Source organism: Dermochelys coriacea, chromosome 1 (assembly GCF_009764565.3).
Source record: "Dermochelys coriacea isolate rDerCor1 chromosome 1, rDerCor1.pri.v4, whole genome shotgun sequence".
Taxonomy (NCBI): Eukaryota; Metazoa; Chordata; order Testudines; family Dermochelyidae; genus Dermochelys; species Dermochelys coriacea.
This window is the reverse complement of record NC_050068.2, coordinates 53,710,647-53,732,168: the sequence shown is the minus strand read 5'-3', so window position 1 is coordinate 53,732,168 and position 21,522 is coordinate 53,710,647. Positions and strand designations below refer to the sequence as shown.

The window sequence follows — 21,522 nt, the reverse complement described above, 5'->3', positions numbered from 1 at the left end:
TGCCCACACCACAAAACCACATCTGTTAACTGGAACTCTTGATGGAGGTCTCAGAAGCCACCTCTGCCCTAGAAATTTTTTTAACCAGATTCTCACAACTGTGAACAAATGTGCAGCTGCATCCTCAAAAGCCATCATTGGAACCAATCTCACTCTTGAACTTCCTGGAAAACTACCTACCACAGTTTAAATACTCACTAGTACAATGACTTGAATCTTCTCATTTGCAGGTTTCATTGTATTGTCCAAGGTGAAGATCCTGTACTTGACTATATAACAAAAATGGTAGAGCTGAGGGTTTCATTTTACCTTTCTAAAATACACATTCTAGTTCTAGTTTCATGTTGTTAACTGAGTCAATCAATTCAGGAAGGTAAATCAAATAAGCAGAAACATAATAAAAAACTACCACTGTTTTTTTTAGGTTATACTGTATGAAGCAAGATAAATATGAACAAATGTGTTTGCTTCTTTAAGAATATCTCTTATAAAGATAGAGTAAGTCTGATCCCACTACAGTATCATTACAGGCACTTAACCATTGCAGCTCAAATGTGTATGAGCTCCCTGTTTTATCGCTTAATCCAATCTCATATTTTGTCACTTCACAATCACTAAAAGGGGACATATTGTGTGTCACAAAGCTCTGTGAGGGTGTTCCCCGCATTTTAATATTTTTCTGATGAAAGTCATTGCTGTGTGCTTGAAGAGGAAGTTCTATATTTTACTTGGGCCCTGGGCGAATGTCTAAGGGCTAGGAGAGGGAACCAAAAAATTTCTTTACCCTTTTGTGCCATTACACAGAGCTAAGTCACAATGCAGCAGGCTAGCGTCTACAGAAGTACAAGTGCCTAGAGTCTGCTGCAGCTGCTGGACACACAAAGGAGTAAGGGGAGTAGTGAGGTTTTTGCCATAAAGTGAAGAATTTGCGATTAATTTTTTCCCTAAGAGCAACTACATGATATACAGCTTTTTTAACCTCTGAAAGGTGGTACTATTTTTTTAACCTTTTGAGTTAGGTGTGTATATAGGTTTATCTGTCTGAATAAAAATGTAGCCCTTCTTGGAAGACAGGAGGATGCGAGTGTGCTGAGCATGTTCCTTAAAAAGCTCCTTGCTTTCAGTGACTAGCAGAACATACGGTTTTCGTCTTTTCTTGAACATATCTTCAGGCATCAAATCAGGCTTGACCTGAATATAATGGAAGAACAGTATTAGATCCTCACCTGGTGTTATTCAGTGTAGCTCTACTGAATTCCAAGGAGCTATGCCAACTTAGAGCAGCTAAGAATCTGGCCTAAGAAGTTTATCTGATTGAAATATCCATGGAATAGCTGAAGAGTTGATACCATTTGTATGGCTCATAACATTTTTATACAGATGGTACTCAAATTTATTTCTATTTTGGGACTATTATTTCTTTGGCATTAGAAATGCAATTCACTCCCTAATTTTCTGCCATGAACAATGGAAAAGTAAAACACCTTCTTTCAACTTAAATATAATTAAAACCTAATTACTTTTTATCCTATATACATATTACATTCTTGTGACCATGCCATTTGGTAGCTGTAATATTACCCCATATTCCCTTATTTATTCGGCGTTTGAGCATGTAATTAGAGTCTTATCTGATGCATATTAATAAGGGCTACCAAATGTCCTGTCTAGAAAGGAGCTCAAACCAAAGCTGCAGATCTGAACTTTAGGGATATTCAGACCAATTCTGAATTTTGCAGCTTATCCCTGTCTCCACAATGAGCCAACACAAAACCCCAGATCTCAACTCTCCTGAACTTTAAGGACTCATTTCAACAGCCATTAACAGTAAGCAGGCTTTGGGGTGCAATGTAGCAGCTTCTTAACAGCTCACAGCAATAGCATACATTTTTAGATTAGAAGACGATACATTCTAAGGGCTAGGATGTGCTTTCCCCTAGGTATGGAAAGTGTCTATCACACTCGGAATGCTACCATAGTCTTAGGCCTGGTCTACACTAGAAAATTAGGTCAGTATAACCATGTTGCTCAGGGGTCTGCAAGATCCACACCCCTGAGTGATGGAGTTAAAACAACCTAAGTCCCCATGTAGACAGTACTAGATCAATGGAAGAATTCTTCTGTCAATTTAGCTACCATCCTTTGGGAGGTGGATTACCTATGCTGATGGAAGAATCTCTCCCATTGGCATAAGTGGTGTCTATATTAAAGCACTACAGCAGTGCAACTGCAGTGGTGCAGCTATGCTGCATAGTGTTTTAAGTCTAGACAAGCCCTCAATAATAAAATTGAAGAAGACCACTTTATCTATGTGAACTGTGAAGTGAACTTTGCCAAGGCACCAAGGCCAATATTCCATTTTCCATTCTCATGAAAAAGTCACTAAATCTTTATTAATGAAAAGTGATCAGGAACTTGGGTCTACCTACCGCATAGAAGTTAGCACCTATCATCACAAAGAGCACACTGAAACCATGCTGGGGCACTTCTTTAGTAGTATAGACTCAGAAAACAGAGTGCCACCATCTGAACCGGCAATACCACTCCAAACAGAGCTTAAGTTTTCTTGTCCAAGCTTTGACCACGTCTAATTAGTGATCTCACAAAGTCCCAGCTCATGATGATATGTCTGCAGACAGCTTTTTAAATGACAGCTTTTGGTTAATAGCATGATTGTTGACTCACCATAATTTTTTTCATTTCCTGATAGTTGTTCTCTTTATTGAGGGTAAAGGCAGTGATGTCAGATAGTAGCTCATTTTTTATCTCATCCTTGAAATATGCTGTAACTTTGACAGAGCTCTGTGCTCCATGTACTTGAACGGTTATTGTCTCAAGTTCCCCCACATGTACCAGATTTGGTGCAGTAATAAGAAATCTAAAATCAGATAGAATAGACTATTTACTGACTTATGCGGATTTTTTTAAAACAGACACTAAAAAAGCACCCATCCAGTGCAAACTTTTCAAAAGACACTTAAATAAACAGGTCTCAATTCCCCCAGATCAAACCAACCCAGCAATGACATAAATACAATAGAAATCAATCAACCTCTTCCTCACAATTCTCAGCCACCCTGAATCACCACAACCAGCCCTACCCCAAATTCATCTCACATGCAAAGGGGGAAAGGGTGGACCTTGTAGACTAATAATGACTACCAATGCCCAGTTTAATAGAGAGCAAGATTAGACAGGCTCCCACCTACATATCTGGAAGTAATACCAGGCAGTGCATTAATAACACTATATAAATATGCATATTTTATACTTGAAAACATGTATCTTCAACTGATGGTACCAATACCTGCCCTATACTATTCATTCTGCCAAATGCTTCCATATGTCAACAGGAATCACTTCCATCTTATATATGTTGAGTTATAGATAGGCATCTGGATGAAGATGAACTATCTCCTTAAAATACTAGCAATACAAGAATATAGAATCTGGGTTTCATGAGAAGGAGATAGGGAGTTGAGTGTCAGCCAGCTACGCTTTCTGTCCCATGGCATTTGTCATTAAGCAGAAAATTAATAAGAAATATACTTACGATGGCGCTTGTTCTGCATTGCACAAGAATGCACAAATGCCCAGCACAAATACCAGCCTTTCCATCAAAAACCTCTGCAACATAACTTTTCCTTGCTGCAAAAAAGATCTATCAGAAGAACATTAACAACCTCCCTTTGAGATGGTGGTGGTTAGAACGAGGCTGACCACAGACTACGTCAGTTATCAGTCTCTATCCTGGGGTTACTCATTAATAACCCTCAATATTAAGCAATCAATACTGACTGAGGGTTCCAGAGATGTAAAAACATAGCCCGGGGATGCGCATTCTAGACCTAATCAAGACTTTGCATGTTATTATTCAGCCTCTGTTGCCCACAATTCTTTGCATCTGCAATATTTTCAAATGTTAGTCATTTAAAATAATGTGGAGGGAAGTTCTCATAATATGATGCCTACTTTAATAGTGTAAGTTCTGAAAATGCAATCCTTAAAACCACTTTCATGAAAAGCTGGCATGACAAAAACAATTGCAATAAGCCAATTCTTCATTCTGAGTGGGGAATAAAACAAACGGTGCTTTTTTCTATCTGAGTGTAACTTTGTTCTAGTAAGAAAGTTTCTTTCCAGTGTGTTTAAATACTGATTGAATTTGGTGATTATGAAAACATGAGAAACAGCCAAGTATAGCATGGGTATCACTCAGCAAAGTTCAAAATGGAACTCCTCCAATGTAACTCTGTCCTGGCCTGCACTACTCAAACTATCACACTCTGGACTTTTCCTGAGCAAAGCCTGAGGGTTGCATTGAACCATACTAGATTATGTGCTGGGTTTGTGATGTGAACAAATGTTTACTGCAGGCACAAATTAAAGACATCCATTCAGTTGGACTTGGTCACACTTTACGGATGTCCTGGAGGCCCACATCCTCTTTTCTCTCATCTTGTTTTAGTCTCTTTTCTTCAAAATCTGGTCAATTGTTATAAGGGCACAGTTCAATTTCCTTGACAGGACAGTGACTCTTAGTGAGATTAGCAGACATGCCACTAAGACAGTGGTTTTCAACCAGGGGTACATCAACCAAGTCTTCCAGGGGGTACATCAACTCATCTAGATATTTGCCTAATTTTACAATAGAGTTACATTAAAAAGCACTAGCCAAGTCAGTACAAACTAAAGTTTCATACAGACAATGACTTGCTTATATTGCTTTATATACTATACAGTGAAATGTAAGTATAATATTTACATTCCTATTGATTTATTTTATAATTATATGGTAAAAAGAAGAAAGTAAACATTTTTTCAGTAATAGTGTGCTGTGGCACTTTTGTATTCATATGTCTGATGTTGTAAGCAAGTTGTTTTATAGTGAGGTAAAACTTGGGGTACACAAGAGAATTAGACTCCTGAAAGGGGTAAATAGTTGGGAAAGCTTGAACTGCAATAAGGTATGTGAATAACCTTGAAGAATGGTTTAAAATTAAAATGTGTCTAAAGAGCTCAATAAGCACAGTTCTCTGATCCCAGCTCCACCCCTTCCCCTCACTTTCTACACGCTGGTTGGAGTTGGAGTGGACAGTTTCTTTATGTGATAATAGTCACTTCTCTGATTTTAATTAGGTGACACATCCTGCTTCTTTTCTCTTTTCATTTTCATGTCAAGGCCTTTTTCAGTGTATGTACAAGATAAGATTTATCTACAGGGAATTAGGTTTTTATTGCTTGTTTGTATCTGTAGGAAACCAGAAACACAGCCCTTTTAAGCAATGGCCTTCTAAGCTTCTTGCTTGTATTACAAGGGGCTAATGTATTCTGTGGTTCAGAGACAGCGTCATGAAAAGATGCATTCAGAGAAATGGCCTCTTACATATTCTTATGAAAACAAATTAATTTTAAAATTAAAGCAAAATCAAAACAAGCTACTTATTCCTAGATTTGGACAGTTGTTCCTATCCCAAAACAGATAAGAAGTCCATTTTCATTGTCTGGTTTAAGGAACATATGAACCCAGGCTTCTAGGGATGAAAGGTGAGTGTAGTGATGCTAATGCTAGCCCTCTGCTTCAGCTCTTTAGAATGGGAGAGAGAGCGATAGAAATAATACCAACCTCGCATATAGTGCTTTTCATCTTAGATCTCAAAGCACTTGATGAACCAAGGTCCCTTGGCCATTGTCCCTGTTTTACAGATGAGGAAACTGAGGCAGAGCGGTGAAGTGACTTATCCAAGATCATCCAGCAGGTCAGCGTTAGAGCCGAGCATAGAATCTGGGTCACCTGCTTCCCACTAGGTAACAATAAAAATAAAACTTTGATTCATTTATTTGTTCCAACTATTTAGACACAAAAGTCCTTATTCAAGAGTCGGGCACTCATGTTAGTGATCCATCTTTAAGATGATCCAAGAATAGTTTCTAAAGGTTTTCTATAAAATTTATTGCAACAGCCTCCGCCCTCTTTTGTGTGGATCACTGGCAGGGATTGCACCGGTGCTCTCTAGTTACAAAGCAGATATTTACCACTTGAGCTGAAGGACTAAGAGCTAGAGTCACAAAAGTACATAGCATAGACACCGACTTCTAGTTTTCCCCAGGAGTGCTCCACCCCCACTCCACCCCTTCCCCCGAGGCCCTGACCTCACCCCGCCTCCTATCGCCCCCATTCTGCCCCCTCCCCAAAGCCCCGCCCTTGCTCTGCCTTTTCCCAGCCCCCCGCTTCACCCTCTCCCTGAGGCCCTCGCTTTCCCACCGCTCTCCCCCAAACTCCTCCCCAAGCCACCAAACAGCTGTTTGGGAGCATGGCCAAAGAGCTGTTTGGTCATGCCCTGATTAGCTCATTGGGGGCACCACCAAACAGCTGATCGGCAGTGGCACTACTGAACAGCTGTGGCCAGTGGGTGCTGAGCACCCACTATTTTGTTTCTGTGGATGCTCCAGCCCTGGAGCACCCACAGAGTTGGTGCCTATGGTACTTAGGCACTTAAATCCCAGACTTACACACCTAAATCCCAGTTTTAGGCTCCACTGCACTTCCCAAAACTCGATATGACAGCTTTAGGCACCTGAAAGCACTTGGCACCTTCGTGTTTGCAGTAGAAGTTCCCTAGGCACTTATGTTTCTGCCTGCGGACCTGTGCACCGCTACTTCCCACTAGGTGTTCAGGCGCCAATCTCCTGCCTAAGCCACAGAGTGATTCATGAGCCAGGGAGGATGGTTGTTCAGCCACCTAAGTTGTGTGCAGGGCCTGATCTGGTAGGCCACCTACCAGCTTGGGCCCCTCAAGCAAGTTCACAGAAAATAGTCAAGGAGAAGGAAGAAGACTTTTAGCCCAATGGTTAGGTACCCACATGGGATATAGGAAACAACCAGTTAAAATCCCTAGCTCTGCCTTAAGGGGAGGGGGAGGGAACAGATCTGAACAGGGCTGTGCCACCTCACTAGAGTGCGTTCTACCCACTGAGCTACAGAATATTCTGATGTAGGGCTCCCTTTGTCTCTCCTGAGGAAGCCGTTCCACTATAAATAAACAAGGAATCATCAGCCCAAGGGGACTTGATACTCTGTCTCCCACTGCCCAGGTGAGTGCCCTAACCCTAGGCTACAGTGTCAGTCTCATGCTTGCTTTCTCCCTTTCTCACCCAAATGACTCTTCAAGCTGTCGCACTGTGGTCAACCACCCCCTTTCTTGCAACTAAATAAATAAATAAAATGCCTTAGGCGACTAACTCCAAAATGGGCTCCCGGCTCCGGATTGCTAGCAGAGATAGGGGTCTCCCTAGAGCCTGGATTTAGACTCCTATCTCCGTGAGAGCATCGGGGTTTAACCCACACCACCAAGCATGCTGGCTTTTGTGAATGGTATTCGAAGGAGCCTCTCTCTCCCCATTCATTGTATAGAGAGTCCAGCTGTGTAATGCAGGCTTTGTGAAGTGAAGTCCTGTGACTTTCCAGTAGGGTGACCAGAAGTCCCGATTTTATAGGGACAGTCCCGATATTTGGGACTTTTTCTTAGATAGGCACTTATTCCTGCCCCCTCCCCCATCCCGATTTTTCACATTTGCTATCTGGTCACCCTACTTTCCAGGCACATAAAAGTTAAGTGTTGTGACACTCAGCATAATCACACCTAAGTACCTTTGTGACGCTAACCCTAAGTCCATTAACTAGGAGCAGTAACACAAGTTTCTGCCTGTAGCTCAGCCTCAGAAAGGGACGGAGACACCTGTGGCCATGGCATTGAACCAATCACTGTAATTCCAGGACCCCATCCTACAAAGTGGAGAGCATGTCTCCTGAGAGGCCGAGCACTCCCATCTCCTATTGAGACCCATGGGAGTTGGGCGCAATCAGTACCATGCAGGGTTGGACACACAGATGCCGTTTGAATCCATAGAAGTAATTAACATCTAGCTGTTTGTGCTGTTACCAGTTCTTTATTAAAGGCAATACAGAAGCATTAGGTAAAACCACCATCAGGTCTAATCTTAGGAGCCCTTTCCCGGAAAGCTGACTTGTAAACATGGTTTTATTGACAGAAGAAAAGGGAAAATTGCCCATCTGATTCACTGACAACTAAAAACAAGAAGTGAGCCCATGAGAACTGCCCAGATTTTCTAGTGATAAACTGCCCTTTGGTATATAACATTTAAGTCTGATCCTTTAATTATTAACATATGCTTGGAACAGGTATTAAAAGGCAGTTGTCTAAGAATATGTAGGCTGTATTTATATTCAAAGCGAGGCCATGATACTTGCTATCAGAACTACCACTGCTGTCCCACGTCCATTTCTGCAAAATTAGCTCTGTTGGGAGGGTCTGAGAATCTCCACCCCCTGCTTCCCTCTTCTAGTGGCCCATTCCAAATTCACCCAGCTCCTCCATCCCACACTACCCATGAAATTCGCTCTACAGTGGTCAACAACGTCAACTACATTATACTACAATTCATGAAGCTAAATCATTTAAAACGAAAAATCTTCCTGTTACACTAACTGATGGTGCCGCAAAAGCAGTAGGTCCCTCTGTACAAGGCAAGCGGGAAAGGACATCTTGCTAAAGTTGGGAGCTGGCACAACCCTCCTACACTTCCATCCATTTATAGAACCCGGGGCACAGCATGATAGACGCACAATTTGCAACTGTGACATACGTCCTCCTGGCTTTGCCAGAGGCTCCCTTTGGATTATCTGGAAGAGCTCCTTTTTGAAGGGGAGCTGGGTTGTCCCATTACTAGTCTTCGCTGATGTAGTGCCAGCTGCAAACATTATGGGACATTTTCAAAAGTAACTACATTGAGTGCCCAAAATTGTACATCTTAATTTTGGGTGCTCAAAAATCTGATATGGGAACAGATCCTGGGTTTACATGGACAACTCAGCTTATTAGGTATCTATTCATGGCTCTGAAAGGGTTGGGAGAGAAATCCATATTTGTTTAAACAGTGTCTTTCAGAAGAAAAAAAATAAGAGTCTTATGCATGTGGAACAGCACCTTAATCCTTACACAACGCCAAATTCAGTGGGGTTATTTGAGGGGTAAGTAACAGAAATCTGGGTCAGCTATATTTAGAAAGCTGAACAAAACTATTCCGTTTCTCGCAATGCAGCTAACTGAGATTAATGAATAAATATAGCAGAAATGGGGAGTGTTCCAACTGCTGCCAGACTTTCTAGCAGAATCCCAAAGCACAGGCCTGGAGCCCAAGGCTACCACAACTTTTAATTGTCTCTATATACAAGTAGATGGGGCACTTGCATACAGAACACTGTCAAAACTTTGCTATTTATGGTTATAGTTATATGATATATAGAAAGCCAGTGCCAGGTTAAACACAGGCCGGCAGTAGGGGAAGGCCCCTCCATATAGCTCCTCCATATAGGAATCTAGGTTCACCCTTCTTCTGTTCTCTCACAGCTGAGTAGACTGTAGACGGTGTAGATGATAGTGTGAAGAAATGGCATTTGCAGAGGGGCAGCACAGCAAGGGTATATGCTGCTTCTCATCGAGACCAGCTTCTGAACAAAATCGCTGTTGAAATTTCCTTACAAAAACTCTTCATTACTTAGACTGCCAAGCACAACTCAACTTCTCTTCAGCTCCCCATCTCCCCTGTCCCCACAAACACATGCCTTCTGCTCCCCTTCCATGAAGTGAGACCTCTACCCACCCAGCCATGTTTCCTGCTGCTCACCTCCTTCTGGTTCTTTCCCCAGTTTGAGCTCTGGACAGGGCCTGCCTTCTGCCAACCTGCTGGCTCCTGAGTCAAGGAATTAGGCCACAGTGAGAGCTCAGGGTGGGGGTGTAGAGGAGTGTATCTGGCCCTAGAGAGATAGGCATTATTATGGCAAAATATGAAATACCACAAAAATCCATTTTCATTTCATTTTTATAATTTAATTTAAAAATTTTCAGTCCTACATTTCAAGACACAATGAAACAGATTTTCCCTTAATTTGTAAAACAATCAAAGAGGTGAGCCAAATGTCCTAAAGTAAAGAGTGAAAACATTAAAGGCCCCAATTCTTCAATAGGACCAGCTAGCATGGACCTCTGTGTGTCCCAGTGATTTTAAAGGGGTTTGTGTTTCAAATGGCATTTAAAACCATCTGTGTTCTTCCTTTTTGCACTAGAAAAGTTTTTAATTGAGAAACTAACATACAAAGCATAGAACCCTTCCAAGAATAAATAAATAAAAATGTATGAGATTGGCACAACAGAAATGGACAGATAAGATGTTGTTATGCCATCAAGTGAAGCAGAAGTCCCTATGGAATTTCTGTTGAAAAGGCTAAAGATGGTCACAATGATGGAGCACTGTCCTCCTGTAATGAACTTGCTTTAACTTTCAAGGCCTTTCGTTTTCAGAAACATGCTTTGTTTTGGATTCGTAATATATTTACTTACTAATTATCAGTTAGATTGTGACCCAATCACTAGCCCGGGAAAGGGGGTATGGGCGGGCTGCACGTAGTTACACTACCGCAGGAAAAGTTGCAGGAAAGAATTGAGGCTACGAGAGCTGAAATTCCTTCCCCACTTCTCCCTGCTCTGAGGTGTAAAGGAAGTTACTGCAACCCTGTCCAGGGTACAGCTTCTCTCTACTAGCCAGTGTGTCAGGGAACAGAGCCATAGTTCCACACACTTGGTTGTGGGAAGGGGTAGAGGTCCCCTACATGCCCTTTAGTAATGGCAAGACTGCTAAAGCAGGATAGTTTGACTTGCTCATGCTTTTCTTTTATAAAACACTCTTAAGAGTTCTTTGTACTGGATTAGTTCTTATTACATACATAAAGTGTTACATATACCTGCAGATCAGTTTCTCTTAGCAATAAGGCAGCTGCTAAGCACGAGATAGGATGCAAATCAACTTTCTTAAAAAAAAAAAAAAAAAAAAAAAAAAAAAAAAAAAAAGGGGACAGTACCTGGACTGAGATCTGCAAACCCTTTTTTCTAAGCAGCATATTGGATTGGTCCATTGACTTTATGCCAATGAGGAATCACTTTATATTTGTTGAAACTGGGCATTGCTGGTAGATGACTACAGAAGAAAAATAATTCTCAACATCAAACATAAGTTTTAGTTAGACTAGAAGGCTCATGAAATAGGTAATGGGACACAGAGGCAACACTTTTAAACCTGGCTGCCTACAGTTAGGCTCCTAAATCCACTTTTAGGTATTTAAATAGAAGTGGCCTGGCTCACTGATGTCAGTAGGTTTAAGAGACCAGTTATAGGCACCCAGGTTTGAAAGTTTGGGGCCAGAGCCTTTCACCCGAAAGTCACCAAGTCAAATTCTGTCCACCTCAGTCATGACTGAAAGTTACTGATAGCTCATGGCTGCTTAGGCCCCTACATGGTGAGGAAGCATGGACTGGCAAGCTGGGATTTAGGCAACCCAGGTTCAATTCCCTCCTCCACCACAGACTTACTGTATGACTTTAGACTCTCTGTGGCTCAGTTCTCCATCTGTAAAATGCCCTTCCCTGCCTCACAGGTGGAATTGGGAGGGGAAAAATCCATTAAAGATAGTGTTGCGCTCAGGTACTACAGTGATGGAGGCCCTATACATAGCTAAGACAGATAGCCCTGGTCACCATTCATCTATCTCCATGTGACAAAGAATATAACTGGTTCTAGTTGGCACCTTTGTGGGTAGTAGAGTTGTCACCTGCTCCAATTTGCATAAGGGCAGGGCTGAAATTACAGGGACCGTCCAGCGGTGGTGTGAATCAAGACTATTAAGAGTACTGATTTTGACTGGCAGCGCTTTGAAGGTCTGTACATGTACCTGCTCTGTACATGTAGGGGTCAGGTAGTTATGGGTGCTGAGACAGTCACTGAGTGGTGATAGGTTTCAGAGTAGCAGCCGTGTTAGTCTGTATTCACAAAAAGAAAAGGAGTACTTGTGGGACCTTCGAGACTAACAAATTTATTTGAGCATAAGCTTTCACGAGCTACAGCTCACTTCAACGGATGCATTTGGTGGAAAATACAGAGGGGAGATTTATATACACACACACACACACACACACACAGAACATGAAACAATGGGTTTATCATACACACTGTAAGGAGAGTGATCACTTAAGATAAGCCATCACCAGCAGCAGGGGGGGGGAAAGGAGGAAAACCTTTCATGGTGACAAGCAGGTAGGCTAATTCCAGCAGTTAACAAGAACATCTGAGGAACAGTGAGGGGTGGGGTGGGGGGGGAGAAATACCATGGGGAAATAGTTTTACTTTGTGTAATGACTCATCCATTCCCAGTCTCTATTCAAGCCTAAGTTAATTGTATCCAGTTTGCAAATTAATTCCAATTCAGCAGTCTCTCGTTGGAGTCTGTTTTTGAAGTTTTTTTGTTGAAGGATAGCCACTCTCAGGTCTGTAATCGAGTGACCGGAGAGATTGAAGTGTTCTCAGACTGGTTTTTGAATGTTATAATTCTTGACGTCTGATTTGTGTCCATTTATTCTTTTACGTAGAGACTGTCCAGTTTGACCAATGTACATGGCAGAGGGGCGTTCCTGGAACATGATGGCATATATCACATTGGTAGATGCGCAGGTGAAGGAGCCTCTGATAGTGTGGCTGATGTGATTAGGCCCTATGATGGTGTTTCCTGAATAGATATGTGGACAGAGTTGGCAACGGGCTTTGTTGCAAGGATAGGTTCCTGGGTTAGTGGTTCTGTTGTGTGATGTGTGGTTGCTGGTGAGTATTTGCTTCAGATTGTGGGGCTGTCTGTAAGCAAGAACTGGCCTGTCTCCCAAGATCTATGAGAGTGATGGGTCGTCCTTCAGGATAGGTTGCATCCTTGATGATGCGTTGGAGAAGTTTTAGTTGGGGGCCGAAGGTGATGGCTAGTGGCGTTCTGTTATTTTCTTTGTTGGGCCTGTCCTGTAGTAGGTGACTTCTGGGTACTCTTCTGGCTTTGTCAGTCTGTTTCTTAACTTCAGCAGGTGGGTATTGTAGTTGTAGGAATGCATGATAGAGATCTTGTAGATGTTTGCCTCTGTCTGAGGGGTTGGAGCAAATGCGGTTATATCATAGAGCTTGGCTGTAGACAATGGATCGTGTGGTATGATCTGGATGAAAGCTAGAGGCATGTGGGTAGGAATAGCAGTCAGTAGGTTTCCGATATAGGGTGGTGTTTATGTGACCATCGCTTATTAGCACTGTAGTGTCCAGGAAGTGGATCTCTTGTGTGGACTGCTCCAGGCTGAGGTTGATGGTGGGATGGAAATTGTTGAAATCATGGTGGAATTCCTCAAGGGCTTCTTTTCCATGGGTCCAGATGATGAAGATGTCATCAATGTAGCGCAAGTAGAGTAGGGGCATTAGTGGTGATAGAAGAAGGTGTTGGCCAGGTGGTCCTGCCAACATCTATGTTTATCTGGAGCAGCAGCAGCCCCTATTGTCCTGTAAGCAAGAGAAGGTCCAGAATTGGGCTCTTCCTACCCCAATTCTGAAATGACAGTGGCATTTCCACCACAGAAAGAAGTCCCAGGGACAGAGTGCAGGGAAGCTGACATTAAGAGAATAGGCAGGGAAGGGGACAAGATGGAGGACTCTTCATTTACCAGAGCTCTCAAGCTGATGCGTTCACCAGCACAAATTCCACATATTATTTTACAAAACTGAAGTCTGTGGTTGCACTGTCTGAGGTCCTGCACTTTACAACTATTTTTGATTTAAAGGGATAAGGTCAGAGGTGAAAATAAGCTGGTATGCCCCAGTATGGCATACCGGCAAGAGCCGGTGCACCGTACTGGGGCAGCCCGGCTTCCCCAGGGGGCAATTTAAAGGGTCTGGGGCTCCCAGCAGTGGCTGGAGCCCCAGGCCCTTTAAACGGCCTCTAGAGCCCCGTTGCTGGAGCCCTGGGGTAGCGGCGGCAGGGCTTCAGCAGCTATTTAAAGGGCCTGGGGCTCCCCTGCTTCTACTGCCCCGGCACTTTAAATAGCAGCCGGAGCCCCACCGCCGCTACTCCAGGTCTCTGGGTGCTATTTAAAGGACCAGGGCAGTAGAAGCAGGGGAGCCACAGGCCCTTTAAATAGCCCCCGGAGCCCTGGGGTAGCGGGGGCTCCAGGGGCTATTTAAAGGGCCGGGGCTCCAGCTGCCTCTGCTGCTCCGGTCCTTTAAATAGCTACTGGAGCCCCGCCGCTTCCCCAGGGCTCTGGAGGCTAACTAAAGGACCAGGGCAGTAAAAGCAAGGGAGCCCCGGGCCCTTGAAATAGCCCCTGGAGCCCCGGGCTGCTGCTGCTACCCCGATGGGGGAGGAGGAGGAGGAGGAGGAGGAGAAAAAGTAGGGGGGGCACTTATCTTCCGCCCTCAGCCCCGCCCCTTCTGGGGGCCAGAGCTGGCCCCAGCATACCAGTAAGTCACTCAACATATTTTCACCCCTGGATAAGATCAAATAAGGGAACCCACTGAAAGCCTCATATTCAACTCCAGTCCCCCACCAGTCACTCAGCCCTTCTCTGAAGTTACCAGTCACTGCAGCACACTGTGGACGGTAGGGTTCACAGAAGGTTCACTAACATTGAGAGAGTGGAATATATATCCTGTGAACCAAAAAAATTAAAAACAGTCATATATGTTTGTTGTGGGCAGAGAAAAACATTTAACTCTGCTCCAGATTAAAGCAAGCTACGGAATGGCAGTGCAGGTTTTGTAGCAGCCACCAACTTTGGAATTTCCAGATTATAGTGGAGATAAATAGATATAGTTAGTTTTCTTCAGCTCAGAAATTTACTGTGACCTCTCCTATCTTCACTACTCCCTCAACCAGATTCCACATTCCCCGGCCAGCGGTCAACAAGGAGGAAGAGAGGGCATGAAGAAATTATTCCACTGCCTTTTGGAGAACAGACAGTTGACCCTGAGGGACACAAAGGCTGTGCTGAAAGCTGGCAAAAGATGTCTCAAGGAGACCCCCAAAGAACTGAGATTAATCTGAGTCCACACTTCCCCAGTCATTCCCATTTTGACTATGCAATGCTGAGACTAACTGGCCCCTGGTCACCAATACATCAGTTCCTTCAAGGCCTACGGAATCCTTAAATCAAAGCACACTGAACAGTAAGTGCTATCACGTCCATCTTGAAGCCAATTTGTATTATAGGAAAATAGCAACAATTCATGCCAAAGAAAGTTCTCCAGAGAGGCTGGGCTCATGTTCTCCTGGGACTGTGGTTCGGCAGCAGAACCTGGGCAAGCTAAAGTCTGCAGAACTGAAAAGCTCTCTCATTCTGTATGAGCAAGGAAGAGGCTAATGTGGGATCTAATGAAAACACAGAAGTGGAACATGCAAAACCTACTGAGATTTTTCGGAAGAGGTTGGTGTTCCTCTCTGGGCACTTCTAAGTCAAGACTCAAATGATCCATGTACCATTGTTACAGAAGATCAGCAATCATGCAGTTATAGGGTGATCTCCATCAGTAACTGGAGCAAGATACCAGAACTAATGGGTCACCTCGCACTCTGTCCAGAGCACAGAGAAGGAAGAAAAATAATGATCAGTACCCCTATACCCAGTCCCCTGCCCCTTCAAGGAGAACTTAATTAGTTTTGTCAATTTAAAATGAGATGGATATGCAATTCAGCCAGTGTTTAAAGTAACAAGTTGCCACCCCCTATAAGAAGAAATGGTGCACTCAGCTGGCACAGCCCAAAATGTACGATGGGATCATGTCAAAAGTTTGCTTTTTTCCAATTTTCATTATTTGGTGGGAGTTCATAGTACCATTGTCTGGGCAGGCTTATTTGGATATAGAATAATGTTTGTTTTTATAGATGTGACAAACAGCTGTTTAGTTAGGAGTCTGTCAGTATGCCCCTGAAACACATGAGCTCACAACTCAGACCTTTTCATGGATCACTCTCTAAAGGTGATCTGAAAAGATTTTTTAAAAACTGGATTTGTGCCATTTTTAGCTTCCATATGTATAAGACAGCTCAAATGTTTCTTCTATTAGGTTTCATCTCTGCTTGATTTTTGGCATTAAGAAATATCAGCTCTCCCCTGGAGAATCTACAGGACCTGTATATTATTAATATCTCGCATCTTAAATGAAGAGAGGCATGTTGAATCCTTAACAAAGACATCCTTTCTCCAAAATAGAAACTAACTACTGAATTTAAATAGGGGTTTGTGCACATGCACACCCCAGAAGAGTTTTATTCAATTAGAATAGAAATTCCTTCTCCTCTCAGTTGCTTAACTTTCCATTTCTAGATCTGTTTGATATTATCCTTTCATTAGCTCTTGAGTCACCATAGAATCTCTCAATCTAGATAGCACAGGAATTGCTAACGTAACACACAAAGTTGCTTTGGAAGTCCCCTTTAAAAAAACAAACAAACTGACATTCCATGGAACCTACACCTGTCACTGCACATCTCTGTAACAAGGTAGCAGAAGGACTTGAACTAAAATATTTAGTCTGTTGTATATCTTCCAAAGTCAATGTTCTTTCATATTTACCGATCTGCTAAGGTTTTGCTGACCATAATACTGACTTGTTTGTTGAGCCAAAGTCCAATACAACGTACAGACACAAAACAGTCTGGGATTTAGATGCAAGTAACAAGTAAATAGTGTACCTCCACTGAATGAGACAGACACTTTTTCTTGAACGTCTGCTATCTCTTCTTCCAATAATTTCATTTTCACTTCATGGTCTCTCATTGTGTTTTGCATGATAGCAATGGCTTTCTGTTCTTCAGCTTTAAGATCTTTCAAAAGCACTTTTTTTTCTCATCTAGCAAGAACTGAATAAACTCACCAAATTAGGCTTCAATTTCCTCCTTTTGTGATTACCTCAAGCTCTTCGTATATTTCTTCTACAGGAAACACCTCATGTGTTTCCCACAGAAGAAACCCCCATTGTTTGAAGGAGACCTGTCTTATGTGCTGCTTAATCCCATCAATTTCAGATGTATTTGCTTTTCAATTGACTGTTTAAAAGAGACAATATGGCTCTGGTCCTTTGGCCTGTTCTGAATACCTTTTCAAAATGAGAGTTAGAGACAGGTGAAGTCCCCTGTGCATCAACAGAACAAGAACCTCCAAGCTTAGTAGCCATATATTGTACCTATCTAATAAAGGACACCTAACCCAGAGTTCTAGAAGGTTTCTGATCTGAGATGTGAGTGAAGAAAAACCTAAAAATTGTAGTAAGTTATTTCCTTTCTGTTGGTCTCAGATGGAGAGCAAGACAATGGCCCACTGGGCAGTATTGGCACAGGATACCGTGAGGTCCGGAAGCTGAAGGAGGTCAGGCAGAGCTTTTGGACCACAAAAGGAGAGGTCAGGTAGACTCTCTTTCAGGAGATAGATAGTGTAGACTTGGCTTCAGACTATAAACATATGTCAGTATAACTATATCGCTCAGGAGCGTGAAAAATCCACATCCAAGTGTTGTAGTTAAACTGACCTTAACTCTCTGTGTAGACAGCACTATGTTGACAGGAGAGCTTCTCCCATTAATATAGCTACTGCTTCTTGGGGAGGTGGATTAAGGTGTCTTCAGTTAAGCGCTGCAGCTGCCCTGATGCAGGATTTTAAATGTAGAAATGCCCTGTGTGTGTAAACTGGAGGTCTTAAATATATGGTCCTGAAAGGGGGACACTAAAGAATTCTTGTCCCAGGTCACTATGAACCAATGACTATCTGAATCTTGTATTGCTTTGTGATAGCTGGAGATGCTGATAGAGATCATACAGATAATGCCATAAATCACTCCTTTCATAAGCCTGGCTATCATTCTCATTTTGAAAAGGTACTGAGGGCAGGCCAAAGGAGTAGATCTACAAAGTCCATTTGAATAAAGTTCACTGAAAAGGAAATAAATTTGAAATTGGCTAGGTTTGTATTAATGACATGGAGACCACGGTCTCATTGTGCAAGGCACTGTATATACGTACATAGTAATAGACAGTCCCTACCCCAAAGAGCTTACAGTCTGAACAGATGTGACAGCTAAAGGTGGGGAGAAAGGAAATATTACTATTCTTATTTTACAAAGAAGAGATTCTCACTGGTTTTCCTCTGGAAGAACTGGCCTTTTCCTCCACATTATTTCTTTTGCACGCTACCCTTCCTAAGCATCTTTGCTGAGGAGAATATACATACTTTTAAAAAGGGAAAAGCAAGTATAACCCATTTACCTATGAGCCCTGGATTCCTGGCATACCACACAGACAGACACCTGGTCAGTTTCAGAATACAACTTCAGTTCTTCATTATGCTTTCCACATTTTTGATGACCCACATTATTTTGCTGAGGAAGGGAGGCCTTGAACTTTGTGATCTCTTCCACTAGGTTTGTCACCAAGAAGTTCTTAGTGAAACTGGGATCTGGGAAAACCTGTCAAAAACAATCAGTGATGTGAGGGTTAAAATGTGGGGATTCATTCTTTCAGGTGTGATATTTACAATACTGTGCACAGTAAAGGTTGAGCTTTAATACTTATGTTCATCAGCTCCCTGCAATAAAAACAGAGATTTATTCTGTGATTTTTCAAGATCCTACAAAATGGCAAAGATTAGTGACATTTTAAAAAGCCAACACAGATTAGCTCAAGTGGGCAGACTAATGAGCCAGGGACTAAATTGGGATTTTCAAAAGGCCCTTAAGGAGTTGGATGCCAAATTCCCACTGAAGGTCAGTAGGAGTTGAGTGCATAATTCTTTTTGGCTCCCTTGAAAGCCCCATCTTAAATTTTTATTCTATGCTGAATCAGAGTGAATGTTCCCACCAAAGCTTGTCCAGAAAAGAAAAAGATTCCTACTGGCTAGAGGAAGATATGTGAGGCATGGCATCCATGTAGCTACTGACTGGGGGAAGTGTACCGTTCTTGTAACCCCACATTCATTTCCACATACCTGTGCTTTTAGTAACTACCTTGGCTAGCTGCTGCCTCATCAATATGCTCCTCCAGCCTTGCTGAGGGTTAGCTTGTGTGCAGGGGAGGAAGGAAAACTTTTCTTCCCCTACAACCACATCTAGCTGCTAGGTGGGGCAGTGCCACTCTTATCTTCTGCCCTACTCCCCCCCCGCAACCCACTATTTTATTGTCTGCTTCTCTTCTTCTGACTATCTGTGAGCGTGTGAATACACAATGGCAGCTGTTAGGACAATTTGCATGAAGTTAAAACTGAAATGTTCAGCAAAATCCTCCTGGGCCCCCACCCAACAAAGCTCTTACAGAAAGGAGAAAATTGAAGATGCAAACAAGGGGTTTTTAAACAAGGATTTTTGCTGCATTCTGCACTGTTCAAATTTGTTATAAATAAGCAGTTAATAGATTATAATCACATTTGAAATATCTGCACTGATCCATCAGAAGCTGTCCCCATTTTGGTCCCTCTGTCTTCATTTCCAGGGAGGGAAACCAAAAGAGAAAGAGGAAATGGAGAAGGGAGGTAATGGGAGAAGCAAATCTTTTTTTTCTTGTAAATTATAACCTAACTGTTTAGTTGTAACATATTTGAACATGAAGAGTTTGCAACATAGCTGCATCATCTCACCAGGATACAACCACAACCAGCAGGTAACCCCTGCAGTAATGTTAAACCTAATTTATTTTATAGTAATTCAGTCGGATGGTTATTTGCCAGACCTATACTTTCTACAGAAGTCTAGCTGCAGCTGTAAGACTTGAAAGCAGCTATTTGGTTTGAGAAACACGTTTCCTAGTATTTTTGCGAATACAGACTAACACGGCTGCTACTCTGAAACGTTTCCTAGTATCATCAAGAATCATGTTAAGTAGCCAGAGCAGTACCCAACACAGATTTGGCAATCACAGCACAAACCAACTCACTTCTGCACTGTCAACCCAATCTTGAAAAAAACTGCTTCCAACCAAACAATACAAATCATCCAAAGAAGAGAACTGTGTCTGCTCCCCATTCATCCCAATGGAATAAGAGCATCTGGGGCCAGTTAAGTCTCCAGAATGGATTCTTGGCTTACTTAATTTTCCAAGGCCCCATATTCACTACACAATTAGCTATTTGCAGACATGGTTCTGTGCAAACCACATTGATTTATTGACTGTGGGGACGCAAACAAACAGGCAAGAACCTTGAAGATACTAAGACCATTTTTCTTTTAGTCCTCACTGTGAAGGGGTGTATAAGATACGTACAAGCCCTGCATGTGCGTAACTTCACCCAGGTAAGTAGTGCCAGTTTCTCAGGTGTTTGTGTTAAAGATCAGACCCCTTTCAGCCACCTCCAGGCTGTAAGAGTAAATTAAAGCCCCACCCTGAGGTCTTGGGAGCAGGAGGAGAGCTTCAGAGAGATGAGATGCTAATTATTGGAGGTGGGGAGAAGCTTCTGGTTGGGGGAGTTTGCAGATCCCAAGTGTGGCAATCTGTACCTCAAAGCAGCACCCTGGAATCCCCATACTCACTGATGTCATATCATTATGATATATTTTGTACAAAGCAGGCCAAGTAAAATATCATTCATTGTTCTGTCAAACTATGCACATCATTAGTGTGTATGAAGTTATGAGATTTTGCTGTATGTTTGTTACGGAAATATGTCGTAAGTCTGAGAGTCTCTAATGCTAGTTTTCCAGTGACAATGACAAATGAGGTGACTAACAGCACCTGGAGGGGGTTGCTGCTTGTCACTCGCAAAGCATTGTGAGAGACAGCCTAGGCTGGAGAGTTAAGGGGGCACAGTGGTATCCTGGGGATCCCATGGTTAGAGCCCATCTCAGTCTCTCTCTGCTCTCCCTCAGAGGAAGGACTAAGTGGGTAGGCTGGGCTCATTGAAGAAGCCCCAGGAGATAATTAAGGAGAAGGTGACCTCGCAGGGCAGGAGCACCCCACGGACAGAAGGCTCACCTGGTGGCAGGGGGACAGGGAAAGCTAGTCCGGTCCTTCCACGTCTCCGCCCTGTATGCAGAGGTGGCAGAAGTTGTGGCCATAGGGCAGGATGACAGGGCCAGCGAAGGACTCCAGACAGACGGGGGCACTGCAGCTTGCTGTGCAGGGATGTGCTGGAAGAGGCAGCAGCCACGACACAGGGCTCAGGTGCTGCCGCGCTTTCGGAACCGCTCTCTTCCCCACACGTGTGGGGATGGATGAGGGGCTGGGAAGCCTCAGCTAGGAGAAAAGAGGTGAGGACTCCCAGCCCTGGTCAACCCTCAGTAGAGCAGTGCCCTCCCAACCCCCACAACCTAGGACTCTGCCCTTAGCATGGGCAGGGTGGGCTCCTGCCATGGGGCTGGGGCCAGGCCATTGTTAGCTCCCTGCAGATCACCTCCCAAGGGTCACTTGTGCAGTGGAGCCGCCTCCGTCCCTCCCCACAGCCCAGGCCATGCTGCTGCCTGGTAGTAAGGGGAGTAGGCTGTAACTATCAAGCCATCAATCGGAGCCTCTAGCTGTCGGGTCAGGTGAGAAACAGCTACGATTGCTTAAGTGGAAGTTACAGTTTCACTAGTTTCACTGATTGCTTTGTTTTCGCAGTTGAATGGCGCCTGACC

The 21,522-nt window shown here is 43.2% G+C and overlaps 1 protein-coding gene across 1 annotated transcript in view; it reads right to left on the bottom strand.

The window, feature by feature from the left end:
- LOC119846277 (complement C4-like) overlaps positions 1-20,433 on the bottom strand; it is a 106,598-nt gene extending 86,165 nt beyond the window's left edge. The window contains exons 1-5 of the mRNA XM_043505084.1: positions 20,407-20,433; positions 18,188-18,387; positions 2,686-2,878; positions 1,008-1,191; positions 199-269 (exon numbers count right to left, since the gene is read on the bottom strand). Of these exons, the coding sequence (XP_043361019.1) occupies positions 199-269; positions 1,008-1,191; positions 2,686-2,878; positions 18,188-18,387; positions 20,407-20,433 (675 nt within the window). The remainder of the gene's footprint in view (positions 1-198; positions 270-1,007; positions 1,192-2,685; positions 2,879-18,187; positions 18,388-20,406) is intronic.
- Between the last annotated feature and the right edge of the window lie 1,089 nt (positions 20,434-21,522).